Raw genomic sequence first — 14,444 nt, forward strand, 5'->3', positions numbered from 1 at the left:
ATATGGACCTAACTGTATATCCCTTACATCTCCTTTAATAAGACTGAGGGTTTAATATCACTTTAAGCTTTTACTAGGGTATCCACATTCTCATTAAACCAGTCCTACTGAACATAACATGAGTAAAGAAAATCTGTAATCTCTCCGCATACACAAATTAATTTATCTCACAGTACAATGGGTGTTTGCTTTGTAAAATGAGACGGACTTACTTAAGCATCTTTTTATTAAGGACTTCCACTAAAGGAAAGGAAACATACAAATATTCATACATTAACAAAACCTATAGACTTTATTTCATACTGGTGTGTATTTTGGCAGTATTTAAATTATGTAACAATTATACTACAACACAAATAAACACTTGGTCTACATGTTTACAAGATTATCTAAAAAGAAACAAAATGTATAGGTACTCTTGAATACCTTGCGGTAATACATAATTTATACAGAAAATCAAAGGTGCATTTGCTTGTCAGTGTGTAAGAAAAGTGAATTCATAGGAGAAAATTTAACACTGACTTAATGCCATATGATTTATCCATTCAAAACCTTCTCAACCCAAACTCCTCCAAAAGTTTTCTACCTCTACTGGGTAAAGAACTCTACTGAAGATGAGGTTTGGCGTTGGTATACATAACCCCACACAGTTCCAGTCTGCATAATTATGAAACCTGGTATTCTGAGTCTCCCTTTCTATGATGTGAGTGGGTGCCATAAAAGTCCACAGGTCTGACACTTACGGGATTCTTTAGAAACATAGTTCTTTAAGTAGTGATTGAATGCTAAGGGCAAAAATCACAGCCAGATGTCACTTTGTTGTACTTTGAACTAGACTGGTAGAGGTTGAGGCTGAATCAGCTTGTAAGACAATAACTGTGGAGAGTCATTAACGCAAATTTAGACAACATTGTTCTGCAATGTGTAGTCCTTGCACCCCGCCACCCATAAGGTATTGTGAGAATAGAGCTACATTAATTACTACTTTTGTATTTTTTTTTTTTAATATTTGACCATTGTTATGTCGTTTATGGCTTTGGTGACATTTTGGTAAAAATTCTCTTCTTGGGTCCCAGTCTGGTAAAAATTTTATTTGGGTCCTCAGATTAAAAAATTTAGGATCCCCTGTTTAAGCGACAGACCAAGAGGCTCTGAAATTCCTGATGTTTAGTCTTCATAATGGGTACGAAAGGGCGGTACAAACTAGGTTCTCACACCTCTTCTCCACTGATCACTGCTTAGCAGAGGCTGTAGAATGTAGAGTCCCAGCTCCCCCTGCCAGCAAGAATTTGGCATCTGGTCCATTACATTTTATAGATGGAGAGCTACAAAACTACAGAAGCCTGTGCTAAGCTACCATAAAAAAATTTATTAGCACAGAAAACATAAGATGACACACTTGAGCTATGTACTCATTTAAATAGTTAATGTAATGCACGTCTTCTGGCCTTCTGGCCTATAACCCAAGGACAGTAAGGTTGACCTGTTTGTTCAGCAGGGCAATACATAACCCAACCCCCCACAACACGCACACACACACACACACACAATAAAGTCTGTATTCAATTAACTGTGGCATTTTCATTTTTTATGTAGCAGCACAAAATAGAAAACCATTTAATATGATCAAATCAGAAGTCAAGGACAACGGCAGTAGTGCTGAAGTATTAATGAATCCAATATTCAACCAGTGATACACATCTGAGCATACAACATTTATCCCATATAGCTTTGCTGGGAGCATTTTAGGAGTCATATTCCACTGAAGCTTCATGTAGTCATCATAGTGAGCATTTTTACACATGGGTGATTGTGTGCTATATTTATCTTTTACAAATGCAAGTCCTTATGCTGTTGTATACAAGTCAAGGTTACTGGGTAAATGATGATAATGTCATATGATTGAATACATTTTTTAATAAGTTAGTCTCTTGGGCAGTATTTTTAATGGCGAAATCCTTCATAACAGGAGAGCTTAGCTGGAGTTGTCAGGAAGAAGTGATATGGAAACTGAATGGGACAGGATGAGGTAGAGGAAATATCCTGGTCCTGGTTTTCATTTCCTGTTTTACACCAATTTATAACAGACACCATTAGGACAAATGGTCCTATGTTTGTATGTGATGGGGTAATTTAAAGTTAAAAGCTATATGTCATAGGAAAGGTAAATTTTCCTTGTCCACAATTCCTCACCTTCAGCATTAGGCAATTAACTAGTCACAGCAATATGCAGTTTTCTACCTGCAGTTTTTAATATAAAATGGATAAAAAAAAGCCTAATTAGCCACCAAAATTACAGCACGTGGAAAAACCTACAAAAAAAATTCCAAAAACAATTTTTAGTTCTGAACAGATGTTGCAGACTGAATCACCCATCCTATAACCTCTCAGGGACTCCAGCAGCAGAGATCAACCAGATTTCTATAACCAAGTGACAGCTCTGCTCATCTGCTGCTTTTATTAATGAAGGGTTCATAGTCTACCTTTGCATTTTTTATTTTGATTGTCTGGAATTGCAGCACCAGGAGTAAGACTTTATGGCTCAAGCGAGAGAGGGCTTCATGTATTTTTCCTAATGTCAGTATTAAAGTATAACTAAAGGCAAAACTTTTTTTTTTTTGTTTTGGATAGAGCAGAGAGGGAATAGAACACCTATAATTTTTTTTTATTCCTGTCTGTGCCACTATCAGGGAGATTCACCCTCTCTATTTGTCCTGTTTAATATTATCATTGAAAGTGAAGGTAAAAGAAAATCACAAATTTTGGGTTGTCCCTAGAAAAGTCATAGAGGGGAAATCTTCCAATGGTTCTGGTGACCTGGGGTCCCCAAGGAATTCCCTCACTTTCTGTTTGGCTATGAGACAGGAAGTGAAGGGAAATTTCCACAATGGGGAAAAAATCTGACGGGTTATAACGCTCCCATGCTTTATCTAAAATGAAAAAAAAAAAAAGTTCAACTTTAGGAACTGTTATTATGTTCACTCAGCACCGGCTATGTCCTAAAAAACAGCAGATAGAATTTGAAAGTCAGTGCTGAAGCTTTGATACTTAAAGCGGAGTTGCATTGGAAAAAAAAGAAAAAAGTCGACAGCTACAAACACTTACCTGTTCCTCGATCCTGCGGTGTGTCCCCCGCAGCCCATTTCATGGGCCACCCTGTTTTCCCAGCGCTCGCATCTTCAGTGTGGGCAACTGGCTGTGACAGCTTGCGGCTTCACAGCCGGGTGGTCACTGTGCATGCACAAGTAGCGCTGCGCTTTGTAAATGGTCCTGTAGTCTTCTGGGACCTGTCACATGTCCCAAAAGACTATCGGGAGGGAGAACAACTTCTGCTTCCGATCGCCTAGGCAGAAGTGGGAGCGGGTACCTGTCAATTTTGGGTACCCACTCCCGGCTCACTCACCAAAGGTGCCAACCCTTAACGGGGATCGGGGGACCAGTCCTAAAGCAGAACTTCCCCTTTTGGTTCGAGTGCCCCTTTAATACATGATACTTCTGCCTATTTTGATGTTGCTGATTGTGATGTGGATAGTTATGCAGGACTTAATTCTGCCATCTTGACTGATAAGAGAAGTTAAGTGGTGATTCAGGCAACCAGAAATACAGTACGTTATTACTCTTACAATAACTGCCTCTTTAAAATAAATATGATGTGGTTTTAAAGCTGAACTCTAAAACTAAAAAAAAGCTCCCTTGCAGATGGGGCTACATCTGTGCCGCAATGGTTACCTGCTTGCTTATGCCTAGGGAAACATGAAAAGAAGTTTTACTTACCTTATCCTCTGCTCCCACAGGCCCCTCCATGCTGCTAGGCTGGTCCCTACAGCCTCTTTTCCTCTGCACTCCAGTGGTCTAAGGTCCTCTAACATTATTAAGACTGATGCATGATACATAGCCCTGCACTGTGTGTGAGGACATTAAGGGACAGCTCACTGCTGAAGGGGAGGGGAGCCCCATTTCCTCAGAGAGTGGAGGATCTAAAAGTGCTCTTTATGTACCCCTAGATCAGTAGTCTCCAAACTTTCTAAACAAAAGGCCAGTTTACTATCCTTCAGACTTTGGGGAGGCTGGACTGTGGCCTGTGGAAGAAAATTCCCCAGCATCAGTGGGGGTAAACAATGCCTCAAGCTTGGTGGTCAGAGCCTGTGGTCATTAGAAGGAGATATAGTGCCCCATCATTGGGATTAGTGGGAGGAATATTGCCCGTTGTTGTTGTCAGTAGAATGAAAGTGCTTACATTGCTGGTGTTAGTGGAAGGAATAGTTACCCTGTGGTGGTGTCAGTGGAAGGAATTATGCCCAACTGTTGGTGTCATTGGGAGTAGTAGTGCCTCATCATTGGTTTCAATGGCAGGAATATTGTCCCACTGTTGGTATCATCATCATTGGTGTAAGTGGGAGGATTGGTGCCTCATCTTTGGTGTTCGTGGGAAGAATAATGTACCATCATTTATATCAGTGAGAGGAAATATGCCCCATTGTTGGTGTCAGTGGAAGGAATAGTATCTTGTATCCGTGGGAGGAATAGTACCCCAAGGGCTGGATAAACGCAAGCATCCAGCCTGCAGGCCACAGTTTGGAGGCCACTGCCCCAGACTAACAACAGGTTACAAGGGAGGACTTTTTAGTTTTCCAGAGTTCATCTTTAGCTATTTCTAAGGCAGCAAGAGTCAATAGTCTTAATTATAACCATAAGGCCCTATGTACACACTAGGCTTAGGATACAATGGGGCTCCAAAAGGACTAAAAAATTATTTTCCAGACACCAAAAGTTCTAACACTTTAACAATATTATCACCTTTTAGACCAGGTTAGGCTTGCTTGAAAACTATACATTATTATGAATGATATACTGCCAGCTATATAAATACCCCTGCAGCTTTCTCTCCTCTCCTTGCAGTGCTGACAGTACGGAAACCTCTGAAAGGTAAGAAATATTTAATCCTTTCTTTTAGATATGCTGTGTGAATGGGATCACATAACAAACAGTTACAAAAAGTAAGTTTTCTCAAATTTGATTGCCAAAGTGGAAATACGCTTTAAAAACCATTTAGAGTTTTCAAACCCATGTGATCTCTTTTACCTTTGATAACATTGTAACGTCATTCAAAAACAATCAAAATAGTAGTGAAAACTGATCAATAATGACTGTCTGTTAATATTGCTCAGAATATTGTGAAAATCAATTCATGGAATGATCAGAACAATAGATATATGCTGTGCATGATGGGTGAGGAGACATCTGCTTGTCATTTGTAGCCCTGGGCCTTGCTAATGCTAATCATACAACTTACTTGACAGACTGAAATGATGCTCAGTTCTGTAAGTGATAGTGTGTGCCTGTAACATTGCAAGAGCTTGATCTTGTAGGGGTTAGCGGCAGGTTAGGCCATTGTGTCAAGACTTACTTCACCTCAGTGAGTAAAGAGTCACAGATTACGTAACTCAATAGGAAATTGTTACAGAGCTACCAGTCTCCAATAAAGTTCCCAATCTCTCTTGAGCCTGGAATGGGCACCTTTTTGCTAGTTGAAGTGAAGAAAAATCTTTTTTTGACTGGGGAAGACCACTGTTGAAGAAATCTTCAGTCAAAGACATACTGTAAGATTTAGTAGCAGATATGTTTATGTCATTTCCTGTGTTCTGCATATAGCTGTTTGAGAACTTATGTCTTTCTGATACATTTATTGTTAATAATTGCAGGTATTCAAAATAATCTTGTGCTGTGCCCTGCCAGGGTATATCAGATGGTGCCCTTTAATGCCCTACTCTTCAAAAGCATAAATTCAACTTTTCTCCACATCCCCGCCACTCCATCCACCCTAGAACGTAAAGAAGAAAAAAATCTTCTTTACGTTGGGTATGGCGGAGCATGTGATTCCACTCCCTCTAATGTGACAGTGCTGGTGCTTGGTGATCCAGAAGAGGGTTGTTAGAAACGTCTGGTCCTGTGTAAGCAACTAATCAGAGCTTACACGGTACTTTCATTTGGCTCCCAAAAAGCAACTTGGATCAGTGGAGAACAAAGAAAAGGTATGTGCCAGAATGGGGCATTAAAGAGAACCTACATGTGAAACCTCTCCTTCCTGCTTCTACGTATGCCCAGGGACATGTTGGAGTGACTGTAGCTAGTTGAGCTCACAGCCATGTAAGCAAATAATTGGTAGCCTATGCAATGACACAGACAGTATGACACTGTTAATATACATGTGTATTTTATATAAAGTTATATCTATTATAGGGATAACTTCAGTTGTGATCCTGAAGAAGCAGAATATAGTATCTGTGAAACATGTCAAAGATATCCGTTCCATGACATCATTAGCATAAAACATTTTCTAAGGTATAGTATGTACAATTATTGGATCAAGGAATTAAATGTATACGGTAATCATGTTAATAGCTAATGGGTACCAGAAGAGGATATCTGTACAACTGAGACAAAAATTGTTGTATTTGTTCTAATTATAATGGTTTTTATTATGTGTGTCTGTTCTTCTGGGGTATCTGAAAGGTCCTTCATTCTCTAACAGTTTTCTAGCTTTGCTATTGTACAATTTGGAACCTAGTGCCATTTATCAATAGTCTATCCTTTATTTAATTACAATTGCTCAAAAAACACCTATGTACGAAAGTTCTGAAGGAAACAGTCATTCTCTATTAAGTTCTTACTAAAGGCATAAAAAAAGAAGAAGCTATTCACTTTGTCACTTCTCTGGAACCAGAGCTAGGAGCTGCTTAATGGCTGCTTTTATAGAAGCCCAGATGACTGGAGATGATAAATTACATCTAAAGGGTTCTCCATGCTTTTATGTGGTCATGAAGCATCACACTGCCACTTCTATAAAGCATAAAAGTACTTCTACAGGAGTAAGATTTCATACTTCCAACCTAACCATGACTAGCTTAGCTATGAATGCTTGTATTACTGGGTCACTCTGCTAATCCACGTCTTTCCTTGTAATTGTACTCTATACATGTATTTCTGGTGTTTTGTCTATTGAAAGTGAAATGCCACATCTGAGCCGCCCAGTGACAGAGCGAAAAAATGAACCAGCACATGACATTTCTTGACCTTCCATGCTCAGTACCTGTCTAGCACATTTGCACGGCAACAGAGGATGGACCACTTAAACTGTAAAAATATTCAAAGTGATTTTGCTGGACTGTCATTAAAACATGTAAATATATGAGTATTAAAACCAAATAATGACAGGCAATGATGTACAATAATTTTAAAACAACACTTAGGGGTTAATTTACAAAAGCTGGGGAGTGAAAAATCAGGTGCAGCTCTGCATAGAGACCAATCAGATTCCATTTTTTTTCATCATTGCTTAATTGAACAGGCTGAAGTTAGTACCTGACTGGTTACCATGCACGGCTGCACCAGTTTTTGCACTCTCCAGTTTTAGGAAATCAGCCCCTTAGAGTAAACATCAAGGAGTTTTTTTTTTTCAACAGGTAAACATGATTTTTTTAAACTGCTTTCTGTGACCTATTAACTCCTGGGGGGGGGGGGGGGTGGGAAGGATCATGTGACTGCTCACAGTGGTCACATGATTGGAAGCCAGTCCCACCAGCTACCAATCTTCAGTCCGGGCCAAGAGCTGACAGCTTGTTCTTTGTGTCTGGAGCATGAAGTTAGCATGCTCTCAGCACATAAATATTGACCACCCAGCAACACACACGATATTGCCAAAAGTATTGGGATGCCTGCCTTTACACGCACATGAACTTTAAAGGCATCCCAGACTTAGTCTGTAGGGTTAAATATTGAGTTGGCCCACACTCTGCAGCTATAGCAGTTTCAATTCTTCTAGAAAGGCTGTCCACAAGGTTTAGAAGTGTGTCTATGGGAATGTTTGACCATTCTTCCAGAAGCGCATTTGTGAGGTCAGGCACTGATGTAGGACAAGAAGGCCTGGCTCGACGTCTCCACTCTAATTCATCCCAAAGGTGTTCTATCGGGTTGAGGTCAGGACTCTGTGCAGGCCAATCAAGTTACTCCACCCCAAACTCACTCATCCATGTCATTATGGACTTTGCTTTGTGCACTGGTGCGCAGTCATGTTAGAACAGGATGGGGCCACCCCCAAAATCTTTCCACAAAGTTGGGAGCAAAATATATTGTCCAAAATGTCTTGGTATGCTGACGCCTTAAAAGTTCCCACTGGAACTAAGGGGCCAAGCCCAACCCCTGAAAAGCAACTTCACATCATAATCCCCCCTCCACCCAACTTTACACTTGGCACAATGCAGTCAGGCAAGTACCATTCTCCTGGCAACAGCCAAACCCAGACACATATGTTGGACTGACAGAGAAGCGTGATTCGTAATTTCAAAGAACACGTCTCCACTGCTCTAGAGCCTAGTGGTGGTGTGCTTTACACCACTGCATCCAACGCTTTGAATTGCACTTGAAGATGTAAGGCTTGGATGCAGCTGCGCAGGCATGGAAACCCATTTCATGAAGCTCTCTACACACTGTTGTGCTAATCTGAAGGCCACACGAAGCTTGGAGGTCTTTAGCTATTGACTCTGCAGACAGTTGGCGACTTCTGCACTCTGTGCTCTTCAGCATGCACTGACCCCGCTCTGTCATTTTACGTGGCCTACCACTTCGTGCACGGAGTTGGTGTTGTTCCCAGTTGCTTCCATTCTGTTCTAATACTACTAACAGTTAACCGTGGAATATATAGTAGCAAGGAAATTTCACGGATGGACTTATTGCAGAGGTGGCAACCTATCATGGTACCACACTTGAATTCACTGAGCTTCTGAGAACGACCCATTCTTTCACAAATGTTTGTAGAAGCAGTCTGCATGCCTAGGTGCTTGATTTTATACACCTGTGGCCATGGAGGTTATTGGAACACCTGAATCCAATGATTTGGAGGGGTGTCCCAAAACGTTTGGCAATATAGTGTATTTGCAGCATATGGGCATCAATGCCCACCCTTTTGCATTACGTGCCTTATGTGTTGGGCAGTGGTAAAGGGTTTAAGCTGAATTAGAGGTACTGTATGGATTTTATGGCATAGTTACATTGGTCCAGCTTGGACCAATGCAAGTATGCATATCCCATGCTTGTGAGACCGCTGTGGAAACGGAGTCTCACCGTAGTTGTCACTGCTACTACAGGGGTTGCCACTGTCTTCCGAGTCCCACGTTGCTCAGCATTGGCACCATTTGTTGAACTACTCGCATTTGTCTCAATGAATGTGAAGCGTTTTCTGACTGGCTGACGTGGAGATTGTGACAACCTCAAATGCATTCACTGAAGAAAAAGCAAAGCGTTCAATGAATGGCTCCTCTGCCGAGCAAGCAACCCCCTGTGTTTACTAGACAGTAAGGCAGCCCCGCTTACACAGGACTCAAGAAAACAGCGGTAATCACTGTAGTAGCAGTGACTACTACAGTGTTTCTCTGCATCCACAGCGGTCCCACAGGTATTGCATATGTAAACTTACATTGGTCCAAGCTGGAACAATGTAAGTAACTATGCAAACAAATCTATACCAGGAATTCAGTTTTAAAATTTGCAATTCCAAAAGCTAACTAACAACTAGAAATAATGTAGGTGGGTTGGAGGTGGGAGGCTTTAGTAAAGATTTCTACCCTAGAGACCAATTTTACTTTTTTCAAGCCCTCTACTACCAGTAGCAGAAAAGCATGCACACATCCCATCTGTTAAATTCTAAAAGTAACCTGAGATCACAAAGAATTTAGTGGCATCTCTATTGACCCAAGGAATGGGGAATACTTACAGGAAACAAGGAGTACAAGCAGCAATGTAAACAGACTGTCACTGCTGAATCTTTACAGGGCTGTTGAGTTAAACCAAACCTGTTACACATTTGCAAAATTCAACTTAAGCATATGATGAAAAAATGCATGATCAGGGGGTACTGTATGTTAAAACAAAGTGTAAATGCAGACCATCAGAGAGCTGAGATTATACAGACATCCTGACTTTTCCTGTAGAAGTCTATCTTAGCTCTAACACATTCCACAATCCAAGTCTCCTTACTGACCAAAGAAGTCACCCATCACATTAAAGGCTCAGGTGGTGGGAGATCCAGAGTTATGTTCAGCTGAATATATCTTTTGATCTACAGATCATTTTGACATATGGGTTTCTACTACGTTAGAATCTGCTTGCTCATCACATAAACTGAATTGTAGAGGATGGTGAAAGGTTTGTATGAAATTGCACACTGTGTATCCCTATTGCCCTGGACGCAAAGCAAACTTAAAAGGCCACTATACAAAATATTCATAAAGTGCTTTACGTAAAATAGGTTGTAATAATATTCATGCATAAATATGTAAATGTTTTAGCAGATTATTCAAATCAAAATAATATTTTGTGACACAAAGCTAATTTCCTGTCCAACTATTTCATGGATGAATTCTATCAAATATCATTTTGGGGCCCATTGATGTGTAAGATAGGATATGGTAGTTTTAATTGTTAACTCTCTTTCACATAATGCATACAATATAATCTTTATGTCTTGAGTACAGTGGTCCTTTAATTGCTTTGGGTGCAGGAAATTAGTGCTGAGAGAAGTAGGCTGCCACTGTTGACTTCTTCTGAAAATGTTACCTGTCTTGCTGACCCAATGACTTCCATGCTAAGTCAGTAGCCTAGACCAAATAGGCATATTAAGAGTTCCCTGTCTTCACTCTAGATTCCTAACTGCATTCCTATTCCAGGTCAGGATGTAGAAAGTACGTAAACTAAAGACAGACAGGCAACTAGCATTTTTTGAAGGTGGTCAGAAATGGTAGCCTACAGTATTTCTCTCTTTACTTTTTTCCTTTAAAGACCCCCTAATCACAGTGCTTTTTTTCACTACTTGGGAAGTAGATTGTGTATATCACCATAACGGCATCTGTTCTTGGAAGATTTCTCATGGCACACAAGGGCTTTGTGTATGTCATCCGTAATGCTGACATTTGATTTGCGGAAAAACTAGTAGTGATGTGGCTTAAAACAGGATTTATCAGTAAAAGGAATACTGGTTCTCGACGGCTCTTGTGCGGCTCCGAGACCCATCACTATCATGGTAGTCTTCTGTGCTTCCATTTGGTGATTCTAACAAAAGCTCTGCACTGTTGCTTCGGCTTCTGGCAGGCAGGGTCCCATCTACTCTGTGATATGCTGGGTGGCTGCTGGCAGTGGGGTTGTCAGGAGGAGTCACAGGCTGCATATTACTTGCCCCAGAGCTGGAGAAGTAGTGCTGAGATTGAGTGTCAGTCCTGCAGCTCTGCTGCTGGAAACTCGGAACAGCAGGTCCAGGCTCTAAAGCAAAGAAAGAGAAGAGATCCATTCTTTCATGTGTAACTGGTATCCTCATGGTCCCTATACACAAGTTCTAAATAATTAATTATTTTACTGAAGAGTCTCCCAAACTTTAGCTACACAGGCATGTCACCCTATCCTAAACTCAAGGGAATCACCCATCATTTTATCCCACTCACAAATCTCCTCTGATTCCTCTCATTTACCAAAGACTTTTCTCAGCTCTCTTTTCTGTAATGTTCCCAGATGGCCCATATTTTGCAAGATAGTTCAGATGTGTTCATAAGTGTAAAAATGCTGTACGTGTGTATATTGCGGTCTTGGTTACGATTTTTAAAAGTTTTACAACAATTACATATGGACATAGTACTATTTTTGATTGTAATATACAATATTTCTCTCCGTTAATGTTCCTCTTTATGTCGTGTGTAATTCTTGGTATCTGATTTTTTTCTGTATGTATGTTATGCTGGTATACGTTTATGTATGCATAGGCACTATGCTGGTTTATAAAACATGAATGGACAGTCATATAGGGGCTCATATATGCCAGATGTTCAAGTAGTTTGCTTTATTTTTTTTTAACAAAGAAAGACTGCCTGCACTTATGCTGGCCATATGAGGCTTGATTTTCCCTGACTCCTGGTAAATCAGCTGAAATCTGCACCTTGGGTGGCCCATCAGCATCATCTGGCTCAACAAACTTCCATCCAAAAATTTAAGGGGTTTGGGTAGTATAATTCTCAACTAAATGGTGACTGACCTCATTTCTTAGAATACAATAGTCATTAGGAGAGATTCCTCCACCTATGCTGGTTACTGTTAATAATGGAAATCTATTGATTTCACTTGTCCAACCCATGTAGCTGATCTAGCAAAATCTTAAAGTGTATGGCTACCTCTAGAGAGACTTTAGATAAGACAAGAATTTGAGCTATATATTTACATCCTGGGCAAATGTGATAAATGTTAACCTAATTCTATAGCTTGTCTTTGAATACCAGTGAACAATAACATAAATAAAAGCCTCACCAGGTATCGAATGCTGTGGAACAACATAGCTGCGCAGGGTGATGTCAGCTGAGCCACCAGATTCTAGGGGTATCGGATGAGAGTGAAAGTGTTTCAGCATATCAAAAATGGTCTGGAACCAGAGATGCTGTACGTGACATTGTCCATTCTCATTCAGAGATAACCGTAGGTGCTGAAAAATAGAATACAATATACAAAAATTCACTTTTTTGTCAAATCACTTCAAAGAAATTACCACCCTCTTCCAAATCAAGTCAATAAGGAACTATGAAGTAAAATGGACCTGCATGTTTACAGTTTCAGGACCACTTGGGGTATAGAATTTTTATGCCAGGATGAAAGTTAAAGTCCAGCTTGGGCAGAAAAAGTTACAAAATGTAAGTCCATGGCACCTCTTAAAGGCTAAGTTCACCTTTTGGAAAAAAATAATAAATGGACATATTTTTGCAGGAAAAGATTGTGCAATTACAATTTTTTCCCTCTGGAGGCTGCAAAGCATTGCACCCGTGATCAATGGTTCAGATATGCAATGTCATGTTCCTGCAGACAAGCCCTGCAGCTTTCAGCCCGTATGTCCAATAAGGGCTGACTGTTTATAAGCTGCAGGGCTTGTGAATTAACTACGAGAGTGCCCATCAGCACCCTCACAGTTCATTGAGAACCACAAGCTGTCAGATAAAATGGGTGATGGCACTAGTAGTCTCATATTCACACAACTCTCTGAATGAATGAAACAGCTATGTGAGCGATGCCCCGCACAACCGTGTGCTATTTTCAAAATGTGACAGCAGGTGTGAGATGTGCTCAGGTCTGGAGCATGTTACACGTAACACTCAAATTATGTGTATAACATGTTCTGAAGCGTGAACTTTTCCTTTAGGAATTAGAAAATAGCTCAGGTTGCAATACTCATCCTATCTATAGAGCTTACTGTACATACAGTAGTTGCCAGCACAACAAGGATCTTCAAGTAAGGTCCAAAAGTTTTTATGCAAAGTGATCACATCACAGTAGAAAAGTGCAATGTTTCAAGGCCACGCAGGACCCCTTTGTCAGGTACGTGATGATCACATGACTGATGAAGGGCTCCTGCATGGCCTTGAAATGTTGCACTCTTTCGCTGTGATATCATCTCTTTGCATAAAAACTTTGGATGTTACTTGAAGATCCTTGGTGTGCTGGCAAATATGTACATTGATCTGTGACGTTTCCAGTTTCCAACTGGCTATTGCTGCAGCACCTATTTTTTTTCTCAATCCATTTCAGGAATGTGTACAATGGGAATTGTATTGACTATCTCCAGAGCTTCCCCCAGCAGTCTCACATGCTCCATTTCCATTTTTAATGATGCCAAATGTTATTCAATTCACTTCCTGTGAGCCCAGAGCATGTAGGGCTGGCCCCCTGCCCTGGGTTCTCAGGAAAATGCTACAGAGAGCAGCACCTCTCTCTACAGCAGCCTTTGTCAACTTTTTTAACACAGAGGAACCCTTGAAATTTTGTCTTCAGTTTCAGGGAACCCCCTTACTAAATCTACAACTCATGATATATTAGTGTGATGGTCATTAGGAAGAATGCTCCTTACACTTGTGGTCATTGGGAAGAATTACCCTCTTACAGATAGCTAAAAAGATCAGTGGGAACTTATCTGAGAGGGAGAAATTTCTAATTGCTCAAGGAACCCCTAGTAACCTCTGGAGTAACCCTGGTTAAGAAACCCTGCTCTAAATCATTCAAGATCCATCCATTACAAGGGATGAAGAAAACCAGTGGAGGGCAAACAAGTGGGGGAATCTCAAACCCAATTGCTTGTTCTGTCACCAGGGTGAGTATGAAGAATCTCAGTCATGAGAGGAATACAGGGACTGCTATTACTGACCTCCTTTTAAAAATGCTAACTGCCTGGCTGTCTGTGTGTCACTAAATTTTAGGCCACTGACAGGGAACAAGCAAACAACAAGCATAGTAAAATGCATGTTAATAACTCAGAAAGTACTGAAGACACTGGTTCAGCTTGACATCCAGGCAGTTACAGGGAGGAGGTAAGCATAGACAGCTTCTCTATTTGCCAGCCAAAGCAAAGTTAAAATCTCCTGTGTAAG

The 14,444-nt window shown here is 40.6% G+C and overlaps 1 protein-coding gene across 1 annotated transcript in view; it reads right to left on the reverse strand.

Moving 5' to 3' along the window:
* Window positions 1–208: 208 nt before the first annotated feature.
* Window positions 209–14,444, reverse strand: part of SH2B2 (SH2B adaptor protein 2) — a 131,102-nt gene continuing 116,866 nt past the window's right edge. The window contains exons 8-9 of the mRNA XM_089683745.1: window positions 12,343–12,514; window positions 209–11,310 (exon numbers count right to left, since the gene is read on the reverse strand). Of these exons, the coding sequence (XP_089539871.1) occupies window positions 11,012–11,310; window positions 12,343–12,514 (471 nt within the window). The 3' untranslated portion in view covers window positions 209–11,011. The remainder of the gene's footprint in view (window positions 11,311–12,342; window positions 12,515–14,444) is intronic.

Source organism: Staurois parvus, unplaced genomic scaffold (assembly GCF_062004578.1).
Source record: "Staurois parvus isolate SC_StPar_1 unplaced genomic scaffold, SC_StPar_1.0 ptg000321l, whole genome shotgun sequence".
NCBI classification, from domain to species: domain Eukaryota; kingdom Metazoa; phylum Chordata; class Amphibia; order Anura; family Ranidae; genus Staurois; species Staurois parvus.